Source organism: Glandiceps talaboti, chromosome 8 (assembly GCF_964340395.1).
Source record: "Glandiceps talaboti chromosome 8, keGlaTala1.1, whole genome shotgun sequence".
Taxonomy (NCBI): Eukaryota; Metazoa; Hemichordata; class Enteropneusta; family Spengelidae; genus Glandiceps; species Glandiceps talaboti.
Window position 1 is genome coordinate 8076377 of NC_135556.1, and position 21066 is coordinate 8097442.

Consider the following 21066-nt stretch of genomic DNA (forward strand, 5'->3'; position numbering starts at 1 on the left):
ATACACACACACACACACACATACATACATACATACATACATACATACATACATACATACATACATACATCACATACATACATACATACATACATACATACATACATACATACATACATACATACGATTCTATGTACTAAGTTAAACTGTGTTATATTAGCTATATTATAACTTCTCAATTTCCAACACAGTTTTCTAAAACTGTAAATACATACGTATAGTTGTGCTTGCCTCTTCTAATATGGCGATGATCTCATTTCTAAGAATTTGTGTTATTGACGATTACATTTGTATTTTAAAGTTTGATGATGCTATAAAACACGCCATATAGGTTGGTAGCAGTTGTATAAAACCAAAAAATATTTATTTTTTTGCACCTGGTCTGCTGACAAGCTTGTGATCAAAAGCATGGCGTGGTCAGTCGTAGAATGAGTAATGTAAACACAATTTACAAAAATCGCTTTGTATGATTTGGTGCAGACAGTGGTCCGTACATTTTCTATTTAATTGTGATAAATGCCGTGACAGTTCAGTACTAAACAACTATGAAATGGCTATACACATAATATAATCCAAATTACAAATGTGATTTATGTATTTATAATATTAGTTATTAAACGTTGCTATTATTATTATGATTATTGCCAACAATAATTCAGTCGTCGTTTGGTATGACGTGTAAACAATGCATACTTGAAAGTTTGTAGAAGGAGCGTTGTTTGTCTTTCGACATGTGACTCGAGTCTGTCAAACTCTTCCATTGTTCAATTTTTATTATCAAACAAAACCATTCGATGTCAATGAAAGAGAAACGTCAACATTATTATGTACATTTTAAGTCCCCTCTTTCTTTTTTTTTCTTTTTTACATATTTGCAAAGTTTACATCATCGTTGAACTTTATCATCACCGGAGTTCTTTTTAAGGGTGACCTTTTTTTTCTGTTTCTGTAATCTTTTTCCTAAAATAACATGTGTTACATGTTCTCAGTCTGTTCTGTCCAACCTGCAACAATCGGCACATTTTTTTAGGTACCTAAAGTATTCAAATTGATGCTGTAAAACTTAAGTAATCTGACAAGCATGCCGTTGTTGCTGTTCAGATGATATTTGAATTTCTCAACAATTGACCCGAATATTGTTATCAAGGCAGCTCATGTTATGAGAGTTTTAGTACCATGTAATGGAGTGTACACCATGACAACATACAAGTATCTGTATCTATTGTACAGCAGAACGTTAGAGGCAGGAGAGTCGATCTATTCCAATTCCATTTCAGACTGGTAGAACGGCCGTATGACATATTATGTCCAAGGCAGGTAAAACCGGATAGGGACGTGTCTTCTGCCTCATCGACTGTACCATTTCACACAAAAAGATTGTTTGCAATAGTTTGAATTCTACTCCCACTTTGATATACTGGTTGCTAGTCCTGACAGATCAATCGTTGTGGGCGCTGTCTAATCTCTCTTTCCTCGTTATTAGGGCAGGCTGTAATAGTCTACCCATGACGTACATCCATATACATGTAATTTTACAAATGTGTACACAACCATTTAATTAATAGTGACGTAGCATAATCGAGCGCCCCCACCCGTCATAAAATGCTGAATATACACACTGGAATGACAATTGGTACCTTTATATATTATAATATACAAAGCATACAAGTATAACGTTTATACACGTAATAATTGCGAAGGAAACAAAGTAAATAAAGGAACCGAGCAGTATTCGTACACCAGGTTTTAATCGATCAGATTCTTAAAGGCTGCTGTAGTCATGATTTGCAATAAGAAAGTACGGAAGTATATAAACGCACCCAGAAACATCTAAATCTTGTGACAGTTCAACTGTGAAATATCTATGCTATCTCTTTAGTTTTGCCCAACTAAATAACAGAAATGCAATCCATAAAGTTGGGGATCCGGATGTAGTTTTGCGTTTTCAAATTTTGTTTGAATCACAAATTTGGTAGAAGAAACACGCAAATGCGAATGCAGGAGTTTCCACAAAGACAGTTGTAAGGGGGGAGGGGAGGGGAGGGGGTTGTTTATAGGGAAATGAAAATCGTCACTTGATCGAAGTGCTGCAATGCTAAGCACGTACCTAAAAGGCTCAGTTGAATTGATAGTAGAGGATAGTACGTTCGTATTTAGATTGCAATGTTCTCTACTCAAAGCAGTTCACAAAGCTTATTGGAAACTCAGACGCTGTGAAACTTGTATACCTAATTACCTACTTGGTGTTACCATGGTTACATGTATCCCAATCATTCCCAAGTTGTTTGTGTTTCATATCTCTCATTTGCCACTCGTTCCCAAGTTACATTCTATTCCCAGCTGCATGACAATTTGTCTTCAACTTTCAGTTACATATGATATCACTGTTTCATAAGTAGTTTCTACATATCAAATCAAACTAGTAGTTTTCACATCCTATTTGACCATCATTCCTAATTTGTTTACACTCAATTTTTTAATGTTTCACATTATCCCATTACCAACTTGTTGCCAAGTCATATCATTACTTAGCTGCATAAGACAGTTTGTGTTCAACTTTCACATATCCCATATCACCCGTTTGTACATTGTCAAACTAGCAATTTTCACATCCCATTTGCCACTCGTTCCCTAGTTGATTCATTCCTTACTTGGCTGCATGACTTTGCGTTCAATCAAGGAAAAATCCTTCTTAGTTGCATATTTGTCACTCATTCAAAAGCTGTCTGTGTTCAACTTGCAGTTTCACATAGCCACTTGTTCCCAAATTGTTTCATTCCCCAGCTGCATGAGTTTAGTTTGTCTTCAACTTCCAAAGTTGCACATATTACTAGTTTCTACAGTCAAACTAGTAGTTTTCACATCCCATTCGCCACTCATTCCTAATTTCTTTGCACTCAACTTTCTAATGTTTCACATATTCCAATTGTCTATTGTTCCTAAATTGCTCCATTCTAAAGCTGCTCATTCCCAATTCCCAAGTACAAATGTAGTTCCATTCTGAAGCTGCATGACAATGTGTTCAACTTTCATAGATGCACATTTAATTTGTCATAGTTTCACATAGATTGTAATGACATCATCAGTCCGGGCTTATCAGCCTGTGCTAATAGATTGGAGAAAGGGAGATTAGACAGCGCCCACAACGGCTGATCTGTCAAAATACAGAACCAGCAGACTGTAATGATGTCGTCGGTCCAGGCTTATCAGCCTGTCCTAATAGTTTAGGGGAAAGGGAGATTAGACCGCACGCCCTCAACGGCTGATCTGTCAGTCTAAGTTTCACACACCTTATTCCCAAGTTGATTGCGTTCACCTTGCAGTTTCCCATATCCAATTTCACACCTGTTCCCAAGTTGTTTCATTCTCAAACAGCTTTCACAGTTGCAAATATCCCATTTGACACTCATTCAGAAAACTGTTCAACTTGCAGTTCACCATTCATTCAGTTGACTGCACACAAAAAAACAGCATACACCACTACTGACTGTATATACAGAATTCAACTTTAATACTTAATAAAATTGTATCAATGCTCCAGTATAATTTCTTGCTATACCGTCACAGTGTAAAAATAGATGTCTTTCCCCACAACAATAATTAAATGTACAGAATAAGTTTGTATCAACTACATTGCAATTTCTAATACTGTCATTAAATTTGTGCTGTTCATGTGAATTTTTATCACACGAAAAAAGAGTTGGGGAAAAAAAATAATTCTCGTCTTGTCAGTTTACAAGTTATTAATCAAGTACCACTGAAATGTCATATACATTCTCTCTAAACTTTATCTATTTTTAACTTATGTATTTTTTGTGTGTGAGATTTGCTCAAACTGTTTTTTGTTGGTTTTTTTCACTCGTTTTTCTTAAAAACTATGTTTGTGATATTAGAAATGACAGTGCAGTTCTGTTACTCTAACAGTGCCGTGTTAAAAGCATATCTACAATATTGATTTTTTTCTTTAAGTTTGGGAACTTTACTCAGAAATTTACATCTGAAGAACCCAAAATAAGTGACAAAATAATGTACAGGTCTAGAGACGAAGTTAGTAAAAATGCTGTGCTTCGGTTCCGTAAGTTGTCAAGACGAGAAATATTTCTTATTCCGTTTTCGCCATTTTCAACAGATTGAAGGTCTGAACAAAATGCATCATATAATTAATATAAAGAACAAAGAAAAAATAAAGTATTTCAAATTGGTCTTATCTAAATCAAAGATAATACAACACTGTGTCTCAGAAGTATGTCAAAGCTTTCAACGAAAAATAAACATCTCTTTCACACATGCCGTCATTCACAAATACATATATATAGAGTGAATACTTATTCTGTAAAGATAATTCTACATACTACTACTAAGACCTACTATACTATATCTTATAACTACTTTTGTACACAACACGCCACTTGGGATACAATTATCCACCCCCCCCCCCACCCCCACCCCAAATGATGAAAACAAAACAAAATTGAAATGGTCTACGAATTAGTGCTGTTTTTCTCAGATATTCCAAAGTTACGAGATTCCGGGCTTTCATATATATTTTCACTTCACAAGCTTCGAAATGAAATATTTCATTTGCATTCTAAACAGATATAAATAAAACTTCTATGTATAATACACTGAGAACGACAAAATTAAAACAACTGGAAACTGCAAGACCACTGTAGAATTCTTATATAAACTCAAACAAAAAACTTAAATACTCTATTTTGGGCAGTCATCAAGTTATATCGTTCATTCACTGCATGAACAAAAATAAAATAGATCTAAACCGGACTTTGAATACCCAAGATATGAATCACTGCAACATTACAACAACAAAAATAGATACGAAATACATTTTTTTTTTCGTTCATCTTTTTTTTAAACCAACAAAAACTAGACACAAAGGGTACTGTGTTGTATTATCTCCATATATTAATATGAATTTGTCATCAGTTTGTGCCTAACTCTTGTTGGTTTTTTAGTTTTAGAAAGATTCAAAACTTGCATTGCATTTTGCAATTGATATAGCTGCCTAAGAAAGGAACCTCCACACACTGGAAACTCTAAGATAGGCAATTCATAAAGTCAAGAATACATAATAGATAAAAAAAAAAAACCAAGATCAGTTTGTGTTTTGTTTCAACACAATGTGAAGCTTTCTTACATGAAACATACGGAATCAGATTAGGTTCAAAAGTATCAAGCTACTGTAAAAGTTGCTGAAGACTGCTATCTACAAAGCATGACCATTTTCTAATTTAGCCGCCACACAGTGCGTAATTTGCAAATAGGTAGAAGTCACAGAGTGTGTGATTTGTGATTCGGCAGCGCTCCTTTCGTACCACCCACTTTTATACATGAGGTATTTCAATGACTTTGAAAAAAAGTTCATTAAAACACACTAAATTGCATTGTACGATTGCCTGAAATTTGCATTGAGAATTTGCTTATATTTCAGCATCATTCACATTCAGCTACATCCTTTGAATGAAGTACGAAAATTGCATGCACACATCAAAGTTGCATTGAGGTGTTGGATAATTAAGGTTGCACTAGGAATTCTTCTTGCATTTTCATTGTACATAACAGGCACATATATATATATACGATACAGTGATCAGATCGTAACTCTAATTTTTCACATAATACATTATATGGAATACAAACGGGAAGACAACAAAAACAGCAGGGCACAAACGTAAAACTCTGAACAAGTCACTGTTGCCGTTCGGAAAAATATACATCTTCAGAATTTCATATTGTCTCAAAGTACGGCTTGGTATCCGTAAACTTTTGAAATTGTCACAAGTGTGCGCATCATGAGATTGACCGACGACCACAGACTGCCTCGGAGCGATGTCTGTTTGGAAGAGCGATTGACCGACGACCACAGACTACCTCGGAGCGATGTCTGTTTGGAAGAGAGATTGACCGACGACCACAGACTACCTCGGAGCGATGTCTGTTCATAAGAACATTGTCGCCAGATCACATATGATACAAATCTACTCTTCTTTTGATTCTGTAACCTTCTGTTCCACCGAAAGCTCAAGACATGAATGATCTTTTTTTTTTTCTTAACCATAACCAACAAATCTATACAAATATCATCTCCCTGATTTGATGTGTACTATATTTGCTTTTGATGTGGACACAATGCAAAAATGTCACAATTCAGTGTTCACAATTCCGAGGTAAATTTGTTCAGACACGAATTAACTGAATTTCTTTTGTAGCATCATATTGGGACATCTCTCAAGGCATAAGTCGTAAGCTACCTCTTTCAAAACGAGAGTTTCTTACAAATACAAATCTACATCTTTCTTCTTCAGGTCAAACACGTTCCAATTTTGATCAACACATAAGGGAAGAGTCTTAGCTTTCAGGGATTTCTCAACATATATAATTTACAGTTTTTTTCTTCCAATTTGTACACATCTTCATACGACATCTCACAAGAAATAAATATCACGGTTTGAATTGTTCTCTCTAAGTTTTGTGTATCTATGGCCAGCAATCTTGCGATTGGCGTCAAGCAGAGGCCCCCATGCCTTAGTGGGTTTGATGGAATTTTTCAAGCGCTGCAATGTGAAAGAAAAGAAAGAAAATTAAAATAAGTACTTTATGTTATCTTGAAATGGAAATTCATCTATTGGTAAACCATAGTACTGTGTTTGGAACAAAAATTAAATTCAACACTTAAGCATTATTTTTTTTTATATAGATATTCTAGTGTCCTTAACCTTGTTCAAAATGAAAACTGTACTTGGTTAACTACAGGTGGTTTCTTAATATACTTCACATTTTGCCAGAAAGGAAGTTGAATCTGACATAACTACTCACAAACAGTTTGAATCAGTGGCATGAATATTAAAATGGGTACATTGTCACATGTGATTTGACAGTTTGGTCTGGTTTGTGATTGGATATTTAAGCCTACATATGCCTGGAAGTGGTTGCTAGGTCAGTTAATGTAAAATGACATGCAACCTTTGCACTCATTTCACAATTCTGTAAGTTGGTTCAGGCAGAGAACAGCAAGACTGATATGATCAATAGGGCATATTACAGAGCAGGACATTCAGCTGGTGTTTTTGCATACATACTATGTTACACCACATAGTCGGCATGTAATTCTACATCCTATTACATATTCAAAACACGGAGGACTGGTTTTCTCCTGAACTTGCCCATGATAGTCAGTATTGAAAACATATTCTTTGTGTATATTTCAATGCATTGCTCAAAAAGATCAAATTAAAACGTTTACTAACCTCCATAAATGTGCCAGTTTCCTTCTGCCATAGATGGTATACCATGTACACGAAGATGAGACTGACAGAAGCAAATGTCATCATCCATGCAACGCCGGGGTCAGCCCAGGCAGGGTAGTGGTACTTGCCAACAGTCATAGGTTTGTAATCAACACAGTAGAAGATCAGGACAAACTGTTACAGAAAGAGAATGGTCTATGTTAAAAATAATTGTACACTTAGTATATGTAATGTCATCATAAATACTATCATTCAGTGCTATGCAGTGGCATTTACATCATAACAGTGCTTTTTGCAAAGTTTTAGGTACCCAATATATAAAACAAAGGGGGAGTCAGGTATATTTTTATACCTTGGTGAGGGATTAACAAACAATTCACTTCTCATGATATTTTTTGCACGGTTCCAGAAGATCAAAGCAAACACGGAGACAATCTGGGCAAAGACCCCAAAGACAGTCAACTCATTATCCATGCACAGAGGACATCAGCTTTTTTAATGATCTTGACATGACAGTACTTACCAAGATTAATGCTGGTGCAATGAACATAGGTACTAGAGCTGTTATATAAACGCAGTACCAGAAGAATTTTGATCTCTCTCCAACCATTATCTTAACATCATCCAACAAGTTTTTGAAGCCTGTGAGAAAGACAATAAAGGATGTCTACGTCATTTTAAGGTTGATGCAAAGTAGTATTACTTCAAGTATATAAATTGTAACCATCAGAGCACATACAAGTCTCATACAAGTAGTTATTATATTGTAATAATTGCTAGTTCTATGGTTATTGTATAACTGTTTCAAAATTTAGCATTTTTTAAGGAATCATAGTGGCAATGCCACCACCTTGTGAATCAATGGAATATTTAGAAGGGATACATACCATAAATATATGTGATAACCAGAAGTTCGACAAGGCCAAGGATAACCATAGATAGACCAGCAGCATAAGAATCTTGTAGAAGCAACCAATATAGACCAGCCTAAGGAGTTAAACAGAAGAAACAAATCTGTTATAGAGGAGAATGATGGCATTTGTACTTTGAGGACAAACAGGCTCCAGGAGTTGGTGAAGCTCACTGTTGCATCTTCAAGGAATATTTGCTTTTAGGAGCAATATCAACCTTTAAAGGTCTGTGCATTGTGGTGTAATCACTTCATATATATCTTAATTCAGTTTGTAATTCATTTAATTTTTTTTTTTACTATATTATAATTTTATGTTTTTATGGCTGAAATTTCTTGTTGCAAGATATTCTTTTAAATTTTTAACAGAAATCGCAGTTATCTTGGCTTTTAAAAACTTACACAACGTCAGTAGTAATTGTTTATAACAAATAAAGCCCAGTGATGTGAAGTCTTACCTCAGTAATATGTGGCATTCCAAGGCAGAAGAACAACAGACAAATTCCCAATGGCAATACCCATTTACGATTTTTTTCCCATTTGCGAAGAATTTGGAAGTCGTCACGCAGGGAGGTAACTACTGTTTCAACCATAACAACCTGAAATATCAAAGAACACAAAATACTAAATACACAATTTCAAATTTTAAGTTTAAATACAACATTTGCCTTCCCAGATCATATACATGTTATTTTTGTATGCTATACCATGTTTTCTACCTACAGCATGTTTAGTTTTAAAACTTTTATTATTATACATAAGTATTGCTTTGAAATGTCTATCTCCACTCTTTAACAAAACATTGTATAATGATAAGTAGGTGAAAATAAAGACTTACCAGAGAGCCAAGACCAAGAGTCATTAGCATAATAAAGAAGAGAACAGCCCATAGTGGTGATGCTGGGAGTCTTGACAAAGCTTCTGGGTATGCAATGAATGCCAAACCAGCACCTGGAATTACAAATAAAATTGCAGGTAATGAATACATGCTTTCTAGTCATTTTGATGATTTTGTCAAAAGTTAAACATCAAGAGGTTCTAGATCCTGTAACACTTCATTGCCATCTTCTTGTCTATTTTTGCTTCTTAAGTTAACTTTCAAAATTGTTCAATTCTTGGCAAGTGTAATAGCATTTTCCCTCGTGGTAGCGAGTCAAAATAGAGCAAGACTTATTCTCATGCCTATAGGCTTTAATAATGTAAATGTGTAGTGCTGCATGGTGCTGAAGTCATGGTGTTGACCAAGAACTTGAACAATTTTTACTAACATGATGCACCAAGAGATAATAAAATGCTATTTCTGATAAAGAGAATATTAATGTATCATAACTGGTTCCTACCTGAGGTGGCAACTTCACTGACTTTTTTGCCAGTCTCATGAGCCATAAAACCAAGGATGGAGAATATAGCAAATCCTGCAAAGACACTTGTACCACAGTTGAGTAACGGAATAATGGCAGCATCCCTGAAAATAATAAGACAAATAAATTAAATCTATATAGCAACCATGTCATTCACACTACTTTTTAGTTATACCTAGTTCACTAATAAGCATTCCTCCCATACCTATTTCATATTTTTCTTTGATGCAAGTGTCTGAAATAAATTTGGTCTTGCTCTGAATTAAACTTTCCCATTTGTATGTTATTGCAAATTGTATATTATCTAGCAAGCTACTATATTATTTTTTTTCTTTTACTTCACCTAATTTTATTATAATTAGATTTTGACACTTTTTTCATGGCTAATGCACAGCACAAAGCTATGTTGGTGGGGATGAAATACAAAGCACAGTGGGTGTGAGGGGAATGGGTTACAGCATATATTTATATCATTAACACTAAAACTAATACTTACAAATAGACATTATTATGGAATTTATTGTAACTGGAGACAACATGGAGTCCACCATTAGCAGCACTAAGTGAGAAGAAGATTTGAGCAGCAGCATCCTTCCATACCTGCAATAACAAACAAATTGATAGTCAACAAATGTACCATGCATAGCCATAGAAAATCCCACATTTCATTAATTAACTACATAAAATGTCTGAAGAAACTGAAAAACCTTGACCCATCCACTTGACTAGTATTAATGACTTTAGTGCTTTCCTGGGATTATATTCAAGATAAACTTCGATAAAAATTATAGATAAAATAATACACAGTGGTCAGAGAGCACATCACAAGAAATGGAAGACATTACTACAATCTTGCTTAGGTTTTTCATAATTTCCTATTTCGTAATGTCTTATTTCAAAGCACACGTGGTAAATTTTATAGGCATACTTACTCTTGGATTTTTCAATATGGTAAAATCGGCTTCCATGTAAAACCTAATGCCCTCATAAGAACCAGGAAGAGTGACTCCTCGGATGAATAAAATAAATAGCACGATATAGGGGAACAAAGCAGTAAAGTATACAACCTGTAAAGAGTAGACAAGATATGAAAGTAATTAGAACAATCAAGGTACAGAAAATTATCTATTCGTAAATCATCAGATTCTTTATTTATATAAAATCTATTATGCTGTCATCATAAGTCAAACTGGATGCAAAAACTACCTTTGCTACCTTTTTTTCAACAATTTTCTTCATCCACATCCATATCTAATGCTTTGGGTTTTTTTTTTTTCTCTCTGCAGCCATTATTCTGTTCTTTTCCTCTCACCAAAATACACACACTTTCAGTGAAATTTGTTCAAAAACTCCTTTTTCAGCTTAACCTCGATATATTTGCATGTATAAATCTCTGCAAAAAGTTGTGGGAAAGAGGAAAGAACAACTTAAAGGAGAGACATGCCAAGGAACGTACCTTTCCTACAGACTTGACACCTCTAACAAGAGAGAAGTAGGCAATTGACCAGGTCAAAACAAGACAGAGTGCTAAATGCCAACGAATGGAGCCAGTTTCACTAATGTCACTTGACTGCTGCAAGACATATATGCTGAAATCAAGAGAGAAAAGAATCCATATGTTATTATTAATATGATTGGAATTTACCAGAAACTGAAGTTTCAAATGGGGAATTGTATTTGCTGCAGTTGTCCAATTGTGTATCATAGTTGTGGAATACCTCGAAATGTTGAAAATGTTATTTTTGAATGTCAGTGTACAGGTAAGTGAAATTAAAATAAGAATACTATAAACTATTGTTGTCATATATTATGTTTGGAGTTGTACATGTGTTTTGGCTGTCCTTCAGAAATGAGCTGCTAGTGATTTTATACAGTCAATCTATCATTATATTCACGAGTCTATCCTTCTGAAAATTTCCTCTCAAATGTAAAAGATATAACAGTACTGACACTAAACTTAAGTCTTGTAGTAAGACCTCAGATCTGTGCTTGGAATGTCGCACAAAAGCTGAGCCCTTGAACCAGGCCTCACTTAAATAGTCAAACCCTTGGACATGTGGTTACTCAAGTACTGTCAAGCCCTCAACCTATGACTACCAGAGGGTCCAGCAGCTAGACCAGTGTTTTTGCTAAGGTTTGGGAACCCCGGTAACAGAAAGGGGGAAAGAGGTAAAACTGGTAGTGCTTCCCATGCAATGTATCATAATTTTGGTGGGGAACCCCGGTAAAATGATGTGGGAACCCTGGTAGATTTTACCTACTTACCGCCCTTAAATAAAACACTGTAGACTAACAATAAGTATGATTGAGTCTGAAAGTGCAAGTGTATAGTGTATAAGAATAAGGTTGAGAAAGGAATGAGATGTGTTACTGAAATGTACCTGTAATATTCTTCACTGGCACTTGTAATTGTTGCATTGGTATCGTTAACTGATGGCAATGTGGCGTTGATGTCTCTGTCGTCATAACAATCCGGTGTATTCCAGTCATGATTACAACCAACCCATGGCAATCCAGGTAAGGCAGAAAATGAGGCGAAGAAATAGAAAGCTGACCAGCACATGATAACATTATAATAAATAGCAACCATACCGCTCAGTACCACCATCCCATATCCAAGTCCTGTACAGAAAAGATAGAGGTATTTATGAGTTTATGCATTCATTAGTTTGTTCAACCTCAGGCATTCCTCATAGTGTTGTTATAATACATGGTCAGAAATTTACTGATGTAAAAGATAAATAGACAGTTGGTAACAATTTCAGTACGTTAATAACTGGCTCTCATACCTCAGGAGGGTCACATTGTAATCAAATAACGATTATTACTTATATTACTTAGGTTTGCTCCACACCATTCAAAATGTAATGAAAGATTTTGGTGTAATGAATCACTATTTCAATCATTATGTAGTCTGTTGTAAATTTAGCCACCATGTAACTGTATATAAAATAAATCTCCTTACCTTTGAACAGTGGACAACACTTCCATACTCCTATGCATCCTTGACTAGCAAATTGACCAAGCGTTAACTCGATGAAAAATACTGGCATACCGACAAAAATTAACATGATGAAGTATGGTATCAAAAATGCACCTGTGATAAAAAAAAATACAAAGAAATATGAGAATCAGAAAACAGCACCTATAATGCATCCTTCTGGACTATTTTTTTTAGTCATGGCTGGCATATCCCTGCATTGTCCCCACTTCACTATATAAAGGTGAAAACGGTCTCAGAATACGATGATGGACGTTAGGATATTAAAATAGCGCCCTCTATTGACGTATTACGATTGTTCTCAGCCCAGCAGCGACTAATCGGCAATGTCATCGCCATGCTTCAGGTTCGTCGAAGTGTACGTAATATGTACTAATAATGCAAATGAAATGGTAGGGAAGCCAGCTTGTTTCCCTAGTCCAGCTTATCAATTCAATTTCGGCAACATTAATTGGCGCGAAGAGTACATTTTCTCTACAATTCATATCGTTCATAATGCATTCTAATTTCTGTAATGAAACTTTGAACGTACACACACTTTCTGCTAAATGCTAATTGGCACTATGCCAAACACCACAATGTGAAAACTGCTGCCGTATTTACTACGTGGATTTGAAGCAATGGAGTCATGTTGAGCTCTGCTTTCACTTTCCAGCAGCTCATTTTACGTGGGAGACTCAACAACTAGCATATTGATAGTATTTTGTTTAGTTTTGAACAGCTTATTTTGACATTACAGTGACTGGTCGTGGTGTAAAAACCGTGAATCAAAATCTAAACATTGCGTGGTCAGCCAAGTATTACGTAAATCGACAGAACACATGGAACCTGCGTGTCTCTCAGTGAAGTTCTATCATTTATTTATCTTTCCACACTCTCTGTTCTTGCGGAGAAATTATTGAAATGTAAACTCAGAACTTACCACCTCCATTTGTATAACATAAATATGGAAACCTCCATAGATTTCCAAGGCCGACGGCATAGCCGAGGCATGAACACACGAACTCTGCTTTACGTCCCCAGCTGCCTCTTGTTACACCTTCTTCTTCCACCGGAAGCTTGCATCCAGTTTTGTCCAAGAGGTCATTCAACTCTATAGAAGCACTCTTGTCATTTTCGATGGTGTTTTCCTGCAGTGGAAGAAAACAAGGAATTTCTTAGAAAACTAGATGATGTGTAATATAATATAATACAGAGTGAAACTGAGTTTCGTTTTAGATAACTATAAATGTTGGCTATAAATAGACTTTAATGTGCAACGGTCAAAAACTGGAGTTTTACGGATGAATTGATACATACACGTAAATTGAGAACTTTACAAGCAATGGTAGTGGTGATAGTTTACGGTTGACTTGCGTAAATCACTCACGGTTAAATACACGCCCGACTTTATGCACGATCCTTGATTTCTTAAAAATGTTAAGAGAAATTATATATATATATTATACCCATATCAATAATAGGAGATATTCGTTATTCAATGACGGCCCGGTTTAATGCAATGAATTAGGTAGGTATTATTCGGTATACTCAATAATTACAACTGGCGAGGGTCCATTACCGTTCCAGACAAACTTAATTATTATTCATCAGTGTCTCGCCTCGACACCAGGAAGCATGCACGTTTGATCCTATATCCTGACCAAGTAATTTCAACCTGATTCGCATAATTCGACCAAAGTTCTGTATAAAAGATGGATTGAATTACTTCGTCTTATAAACTGATAGTCTTCGCTGACCAAGTACTGGTAATTGATGTATTCCTTTACATATAACATAATAGTAATAATAATAATATAATGTAACATACGTTAGACTGTCTCAGTGTCTGAGTTGCCCTCCCTTCGTGACCCCCGTGTGTGCCCCCTACTTCATTCCTATTGAGACCGCTGTCTCGTTTTGATACGTGTACATACAGCTCAATGGCATCTCGAGGGACCCACCAGGTCGTGGAGCAAATAGTCCCTTTCAACCATTCAATCACGAAGTTGTGTAATTCTTTCAGTGTGTTTGTACACAATAATCCCGGTCAAAATTTCGATACATCTGGCAAGCAAATTTTCCATTCTGAAAGTACGTATTATGCTGTATCTTTCCCATCGAATGGGCACGACCTTCCATGAACTTGTTCAATAGCATCAAACACAAACAATATTAGTGTATACTAAGTTCGAAACTAAAGCAACGCATTGGAATGGATCCGGCTATTCTTTGCTGGGAATTTCGATTTATTTTTTTTTTAATTTCATGTTGGCAAATTATTTTGAAGAGCAATCTCGACGTCTCTCATACACGGAAACACTTTCACTGAAATATTCCCGAGAGCAAAGGGGGAAGAAAAACATTGAAACGACCGAAACCATGAAGTCTACAATACATCCAGTTCAGTGGATATCCGGTCCATTCCTCGAAATTGAGGTCAGACCTGGATCTGGAGTCAGTAGGAAGACGTATCAAATGTAGAAATACTCAACTGAGAAGCAGGCCCTACAAGTTATGGCATGTGGAATACATACTATAGATTCCGAAGTATATACATGATATATGAGAGCGAGGTCTCCTTGGTGGGTACGGTCTTTAACCTTGAGTTACTCTCTGTTGACCGCATTAATTTTGTCTGATAGGGTCGCCGTGACGTCGACCGAAGACACGCTAAAGATAAACTCGCTCATCGACAAATTAGAAATATTAAAAAAAATTGTCAGAAATAATAACTTCAATAGAATATATACACGTCCAATGGAATACATAATTTGCCATGAAAATAATATATGTTTTGTTCAGGAATTCGAATCTAATTTGCGAGAAAAAGCTTCAAGCCAAATTCGTTTCATGAAGGGCAGCTACAAAGCCTTGCCGCCTTTTTACAGAAAGCAGGTCACCATTTCATTAAGTTCACTTTTCTTTCACTGCACGAGTTTATTATTTTGGATTACACAGTTAATTCATTCCTCTTTTTCGCGTTGATGAAAGTCTCAAAAGTGTCATTGTGGTTACTTTTCAACACCTCACGGTCTAGCAACCAATCACTAAACACTAAAGCAAACAGAGTACACACAGAAACATTCTTGGTGTGAAACCAACCATCGTCAAAATCAAAAGGTCAAAGGTTAAACTTTCATTATTAGTGGATGATTTTTCACGCCCTAGATACATGCTAAATGACAGTCCCCACAAACCAAAATTACGACGTCGTGAAACCCAAAATTATTTTACTATTTTTAATTCAAAATCTTTACCCACCAAGGGATTGTTTTCCGAAGAAAAGTGCAGACGACTTTCCTATTTTGAGTATTGGAATGTTTGCATGTTTTCCCCATATGAAGAATGCCCTCTCTCCATTTCAGTAAAATGCTAGATACACTGTGTTGTACGAACACGTGGTTGCAGAGTTCCTTGGGGACTTGTCGGCGTTTTATCGACATGCTGACACTAATACTGGACGTGTGATATTCATACATGTAATATACCCACCCACCCCATACATCGAATCGGGCATCGTGAGAAAATGTTTTTGGCGGGTGGTGCAGTGGTCATTGTGTAGTCTGTATACATTGTTCATTCTGTAACGTTTTTTTTTACATGCACCGTTGTCTACATCGGGCGGATACGTAAAGAACAATGGCAGACTCTTCATAGCCGACATACCTTCCCTTTCATACAGCATTTACATTCTACAACAGGGGTATTGAACGTCACATAATAAAGTTATATAATAACCATTGTCTGTTTACTTCAATTCACGCCGAAGGCGCGAAATGTCCATGACTCGTAGCAGGCATACCGTGTACGTACAGACGAATCAACTTCACCCACAGACGCATTTCATGTGTTTGAAATCGTTTGTTCTAAATTGGTGTGCATTAAATTCACATATACCTAAACGGAACTCATAGACCCCCCCCCCCCCCCCTTAACGAACGCGTAACGGGGTCTCTAGACATGGGCGATGCGTGGCGGCCAATTTAATTCCAAAACAAAAAGCTATATATATCCCAATACAGTTATATGTAAATGCTTAGCACATTCATCGCATACCAAGGATAATCTTCTTCGAACTCACTAAACCAGAACAGGAAGTTATTCGCCAAGAATGTCGACAAATGCTTCAAATTTTCCACCCACAACGAGAATTGGTAATATTTAATTAACAATTTCGAGTTTTGACCAAAACTTCGGGTTTTTTTTTTTAATCGTGCCGTGCTTTGTGTACAATCTCGACAACTTGGACTAAGCTCAGGAGTGCAATAAATGTGTGAACTACTACACGTCCATCATTTTCCATAAACAGCGAGTAAAAAACTCTTTTGTGTGGCTGCGATAATACACAACTGTTATTTCCAAATCAATACAAAATATTGACTCAGTGCGGACAATTTGTTCATACAGATAAAACTATTTTTTTTTTCACTCGATGTGACCTAGCATAGAATCTTATTGGGTACCCTCGTGACCACGGACGCCATGTAATAAAATTGTCTTGAAGAATATAGGGTAGATGTATCCAAGTACATCTCGTTACTTCTGTAGGAGACATTCCCTGCAATGGCTTATGGGTAGAACGCATGTAGATTTACCAAACCATGCAATGTTCTCCCGTGCAGTGTAGCAAACCAGCGCTGACTTTGATGGTTACGGTGGACACGACATGTTTAGTCTTTTTAGGTGTCACTATTCATTTTGATCCGAGCTGAAATTGCACAAACATAAACTCCCTTGAATGGGCACCACATTCACCGGGTGCCCTTTGCCCCTCTCACTTTTGTAGTTTATCAATGAAATTGAATGCTTAAGTTTTGTGGTAGCGGTGAATTGAATTGAATTACTTTATTTGCCAGCAACACAATAATGCCATTGATTTCAACTCTGAATGTAAAAGTACCTGGGAAGCCGTTTCTTTCTCAAAACACGCCACTTTCCTATTCCTCAACTGTTGGAAAAGGGCCAAATATTCGAACTGTTTTACATGATGTGCCACATCACAACTTCAAATCGAATAACACGAGTGTTTACATTCACCCCGATAATATTACTAGAGAACGTAATGGTTTTGGGATAACGTGTAAAACAAATCAATGAATGAGATGAGCGGCGCTGTGTGATTGATCGTTCCCAGTGATTTCCCGCGCAGTTACGTCAAGCGAATTTACTAACGTGCGTGTACGTATATATTGATCGACAATTTTACCTTATTCTGACGGTGTGCCTCTCCCGTGATCAGGTGGTTTTCTAGTATTTCTTCTCCCATGATGTATGGTAATGAAACGTTCTAAAATCTGGTTACTTTTTCCACACCGTATTTGAATATCTGGTCATGGAAGGTTTGCCATATGGAGTGTCCGCGTATTAGGGGAAAGGTAAACGTCACCACTTGTTTACACTTTGGAAATGAATGGATGGGCGAAATCATTCTGATGAGGGGTTGGAGGAGGAACACGCATGTACAGGGAGAAGGGGGCGCAACATTCGATATAGCTAGCCGTTGTGAGTCGTCACGTTGCCTGTGATGTGCACTACTGGTACTACAAGGTATGGCAATGATCAAATTGACGACATCCAAAACAGTTGCTGTGTATTATTGTGTGTTTTTCGTATTGAGTCAGTTGTATGTTTATGATTTGGGTTTCTGTTTATTAGTATTACATGATTACATGTGGGGATAGTGGAACAAGACAGTTACACCGCGTAGACCTGGTCAATAGTTCATTATAATATGTTTACAAATTACATGTACTTGTGTACAAGGAACAACAATGTGGAATAATAAAGTAATCGGTTATGATCGACTGGGGTCATGGCGATCTCGCGTATTTACTGGGGTCATGGCGATCTCGCGTATGTATACAACGCTGGGGTGAGACACCCCCCCTCTCCCTCTCCCTCCCCCTCTCCCCCCCTCTCTCTCTCTCTCTCTCTCTCTCTCTCTCTCTCTCTCTCATGGTGATGGTGCAAAAGCAATAAATCAACTCGCTCATATTATACTGACTATATTCTGACGTCCAGCGATCCTCATGGCTGAGAATGATATTGAGAGTGTGAAGATTAATTTAGTACAGCGTGGAGTCGTCTTCTACGTGTGTTGGGTTTCCTCAAATCCCAAAGCGCTTTTCTGCTCGCCGCCATGACTAGATCTATTCCAACAATCTCCCAAGTGAGATGCGAGATGGAGCACATAGGCGTCAAACGTGATCATTTTCCTAAGACTTACAATTCTGTCACTTCATTTTTTTTATTCTCAGATTTGGCAATAATATACAAAATTATTGAATGAACAGGATATAAACAAAAACAATCACGTAGATAAATAAATGGAAAAGAGGAAATACGAGACCTTCAGAATATAACCTCTGACCTACTTAGCCTGTAGGGAGAGTATACTGAAATTTGGCAAAATGCCAAAGTTGAAACGTCGTCATCCTTCTGATACGGGCATACTATTAATAGATAAAATGTTAAGCCTTTTCCTTCCCGAAAGATAAAAGAGAGAATGACTAGACGATGTTGTACATCATAGAGATATAATTTTGTCTAATTATATGTGTATGCAAGCATAAACAGACGATTACACCTGATCTCCCCCTGTCTTCGTCTGGATATTACATGTGTGTTTACATTCCATTGCATGTCCCAGCTAGCTAGCCCAAACTCTGTCGACAGTCTGAGCGTATAGGATGTTTTTCATATTTTGGTCCATTGTTTACGTTTATGTTTTGATGCTGTCACATGAGCCGCTTTTTAATAATTTGGCGAGAAAAACCCTGTCAAAACGCCCACGTCATTTCTTTTTGTCAATATGTTTATAATTGTGTATTTCTCCACTATTGTGGTAATTTTTCGTGTTGTCTTTTACGTCCAGAGTAAGGAGTAAACTGGTGACATTTCTCGTGGAGAGTCACATTCTGCATCATTCTCTATATCAATCACGTTTTTTTTATGAATATACAATCATAGACAATATTCTTGGATGGGACTTGAGGCAGACAATACTGGTTTATCGGTTTGACTAGATTGATATCCTCGTCAAAGCCAATAACAAATATTTCCTGGAATGACAACATATGGAATTTATTCCGAATTCTGGTATAGCTCTCTTCTTTACATGGTATCCAACTAGTCCAGTCTAAACTGGTGAAGGACTTGTACATGAGCCAAACACGTGCGTCAGCAATGTTTATTTACATACCCGCATTGCTGCGTTCCGGTGTCTGATTGGTTAATCATATCATTACGTATGACACACGCCCACTTGTTGGGCGGTTCATGTGCTATGACTGACTTGAACTACTTACATATGATAATTTGGGCATGGTCAAAGCATGGCGAGCAAATTTCAAGCTTTCGTGTGTAGATTTGCCGGATTTGTGTATACAAAGCTAAATTATCTATGAACGTCGTGGTTGCCCTGGTAAAGTTCGTTTAAATTTCGCTTGAAAGGGGTGTAAATGTTCTCAACACCACAACTGTCCTGTTATATTCAATTAAATCAAATTGGTTCATTGTATTTGTGAACAATTGCCGACAATAAATGACTCAAAATTCACCCACCCGGCCGACATTGTATTTCTTATTACGTATATCGTCTGTGTACTATTGAAAGTGAAGCATATGGAACAACGAACGGTTGAATTCTTTCATTTCGGTGACATTTTCGGCAACATATATGGTACACTGACTTCGAAGTCAAAATCGTAACGTTTAGACTATTTGTGTAAAGGAGAGTGTTGTCAAATGTAAGAGTCACATGCAGCACGCGGATCCTGTTACAAGGATACCATCGATGGCGGGCACATTCCACGCGGCACATCCAATTTCCAAATATTTTTCCCTTAAATGGCATATGGCGCTCAAGGAAAATGTATAGGGAAATAAACCAAGTACTTACTTTGTCGTTTTCGAGTTTCTTCACATCTACTGTTTCAAAATTGTTAAATTCAATCGTCTTCGTCATTGTTGTCACGGAGAAAAACGCCGGCAATGTTGTTGTATTGAGAGTATACACTAATATGCCTCAACGCGGGAAATAGCAACCACAACAAAGTGGCTAGTGCATTTGCAAGCTAAATGAGGAAGGTAATTTGTGTAGACAAAAGTACTGTGATCTGATTGGCTGGTGATGTCACTGAGAGGCCAGTCATCAATCAATGTCATAGGCATATTTTAGCGCCCTTGTGTACATTTCACGAGTGCGCAGTTGAATATGGGCTATAGCCCCGCCTTCTATCCGTGACGTAACAACTAGTAGGGTTGCCTCGGAAACTAGCGGGAAAGGTGTGAATACTGTAATGTTGTCTTTGCCTGCCGTCATTTTTATTGAAAAGTGTAAATTTTACTTTGCTGTTTCAGTGCTACACAGGACTGTACGCTTGGTTGGTAACAGTGTTTAGTACAGAAACCGTGAATTGAAGTGTGTGTATTGTTCATAATATTGTACGTTGCGTATTTGCAGTGTTGTATTGTCGTGTCGATTGATTAATACCAAGAACATCGACTTTTGACATAGGCTGTGCGTGGAAGTAGGTTCAGTATTCA

General features: G+C 36.8%; 2 protein-coding genes across 4 annotated transcripts in view; one reads left to right on the forward strand and one right to left on the reverse strand.

Annotated features, from left to right (window-relative positions):
- Positions 1-3484: 3484 nt before the first annotated feature.
- On the reverse strand, positions 3485-20572 carry LOC144438422 (sodium- and chloride-dependent glycine transporter 1-like). 3 transcript variants are annotated; one of them, XM_078127443.1, is made up of 14 exons: positions 20420-20572; positions 13460-13667; positions 12502-12633; positions 11918-12158; positions 10993-11125; positions 10469-10603; positions 10033-10136; positions 9516-9640; positions 9014-9126; positions 8634-8774; positions 8153-8252; positions 7789-7907; positions 7266-7439; positions 3485-6572 (listed from the first exon to the last, which is right to left on the reverse strand). In XM_078127443.1, exons 1-14 carry the CDS (start codon positions 20483-20485, stop codon positions 6444-6446), a joined length of 1920 nt encoding a protein of 639 aa, XP_077983569.1. In that variant the 5' UTR covers positions 20486-20572; the 3' UTR covers positions 3485-6443. The 3 variants fall into 3 exon arrangements, with proteins under 3 accessions (XP_077983569.1, XP_077983572.1, XP_077983570.1); XM_078127446.1 differs by lacking the exon at positions 20420-20572 and adding an exon at positions 18524-18737; XM_078127444.1 differs by lacking the exon at positions 20420-20572 and adding an exon at positions 17726-17886.
- The window catches only part of LOC144438421 (sodium- and chloride-dependent glycine transporter 1-like), a 78142-nt gene continuing 68079 nt past the window's right edge, over positions 11004-21066 (forward strand). Inside the window, exon 1 of the mRNA XM_078127442.1 lies at positions 11004-11296. Coding sequence (XP_077983568.1) covers positions 11261-11296 — 36 coding nt within the window. The 5' untranslated portion in view covers positions 11004-11260. The remainder of the gene's footprint in view (positions 11297-21066) is intronic.

What these genes read in the sequence shown, in the direction of transcription:
- LOC144438422 (XM_078127443.1), bottom strand. Translation starts at nt 20,485, where the DNA reads ATGACGAAGACGATTGAATTTAACAATTTTGAAACAGTAGATGTGAAG. An exon ending in AGAAACTCGAAAACGACAAA is followed by an intron (nt 13,668 to 20,419) that starts GTAAGTACTTGG and finishes CTTCCACTGCAG; the next exon opens with GAAAACACCATCGAAAATGA. An exon ending in AAACTGGCACATTTATGGAG is followed by an intron (nt 6,573 to 7,265) that starts GTTAGTAAACGT and finishes TTCACATTGCAG; the next exon opens with CGCTTGAAAAATTCCATCAA.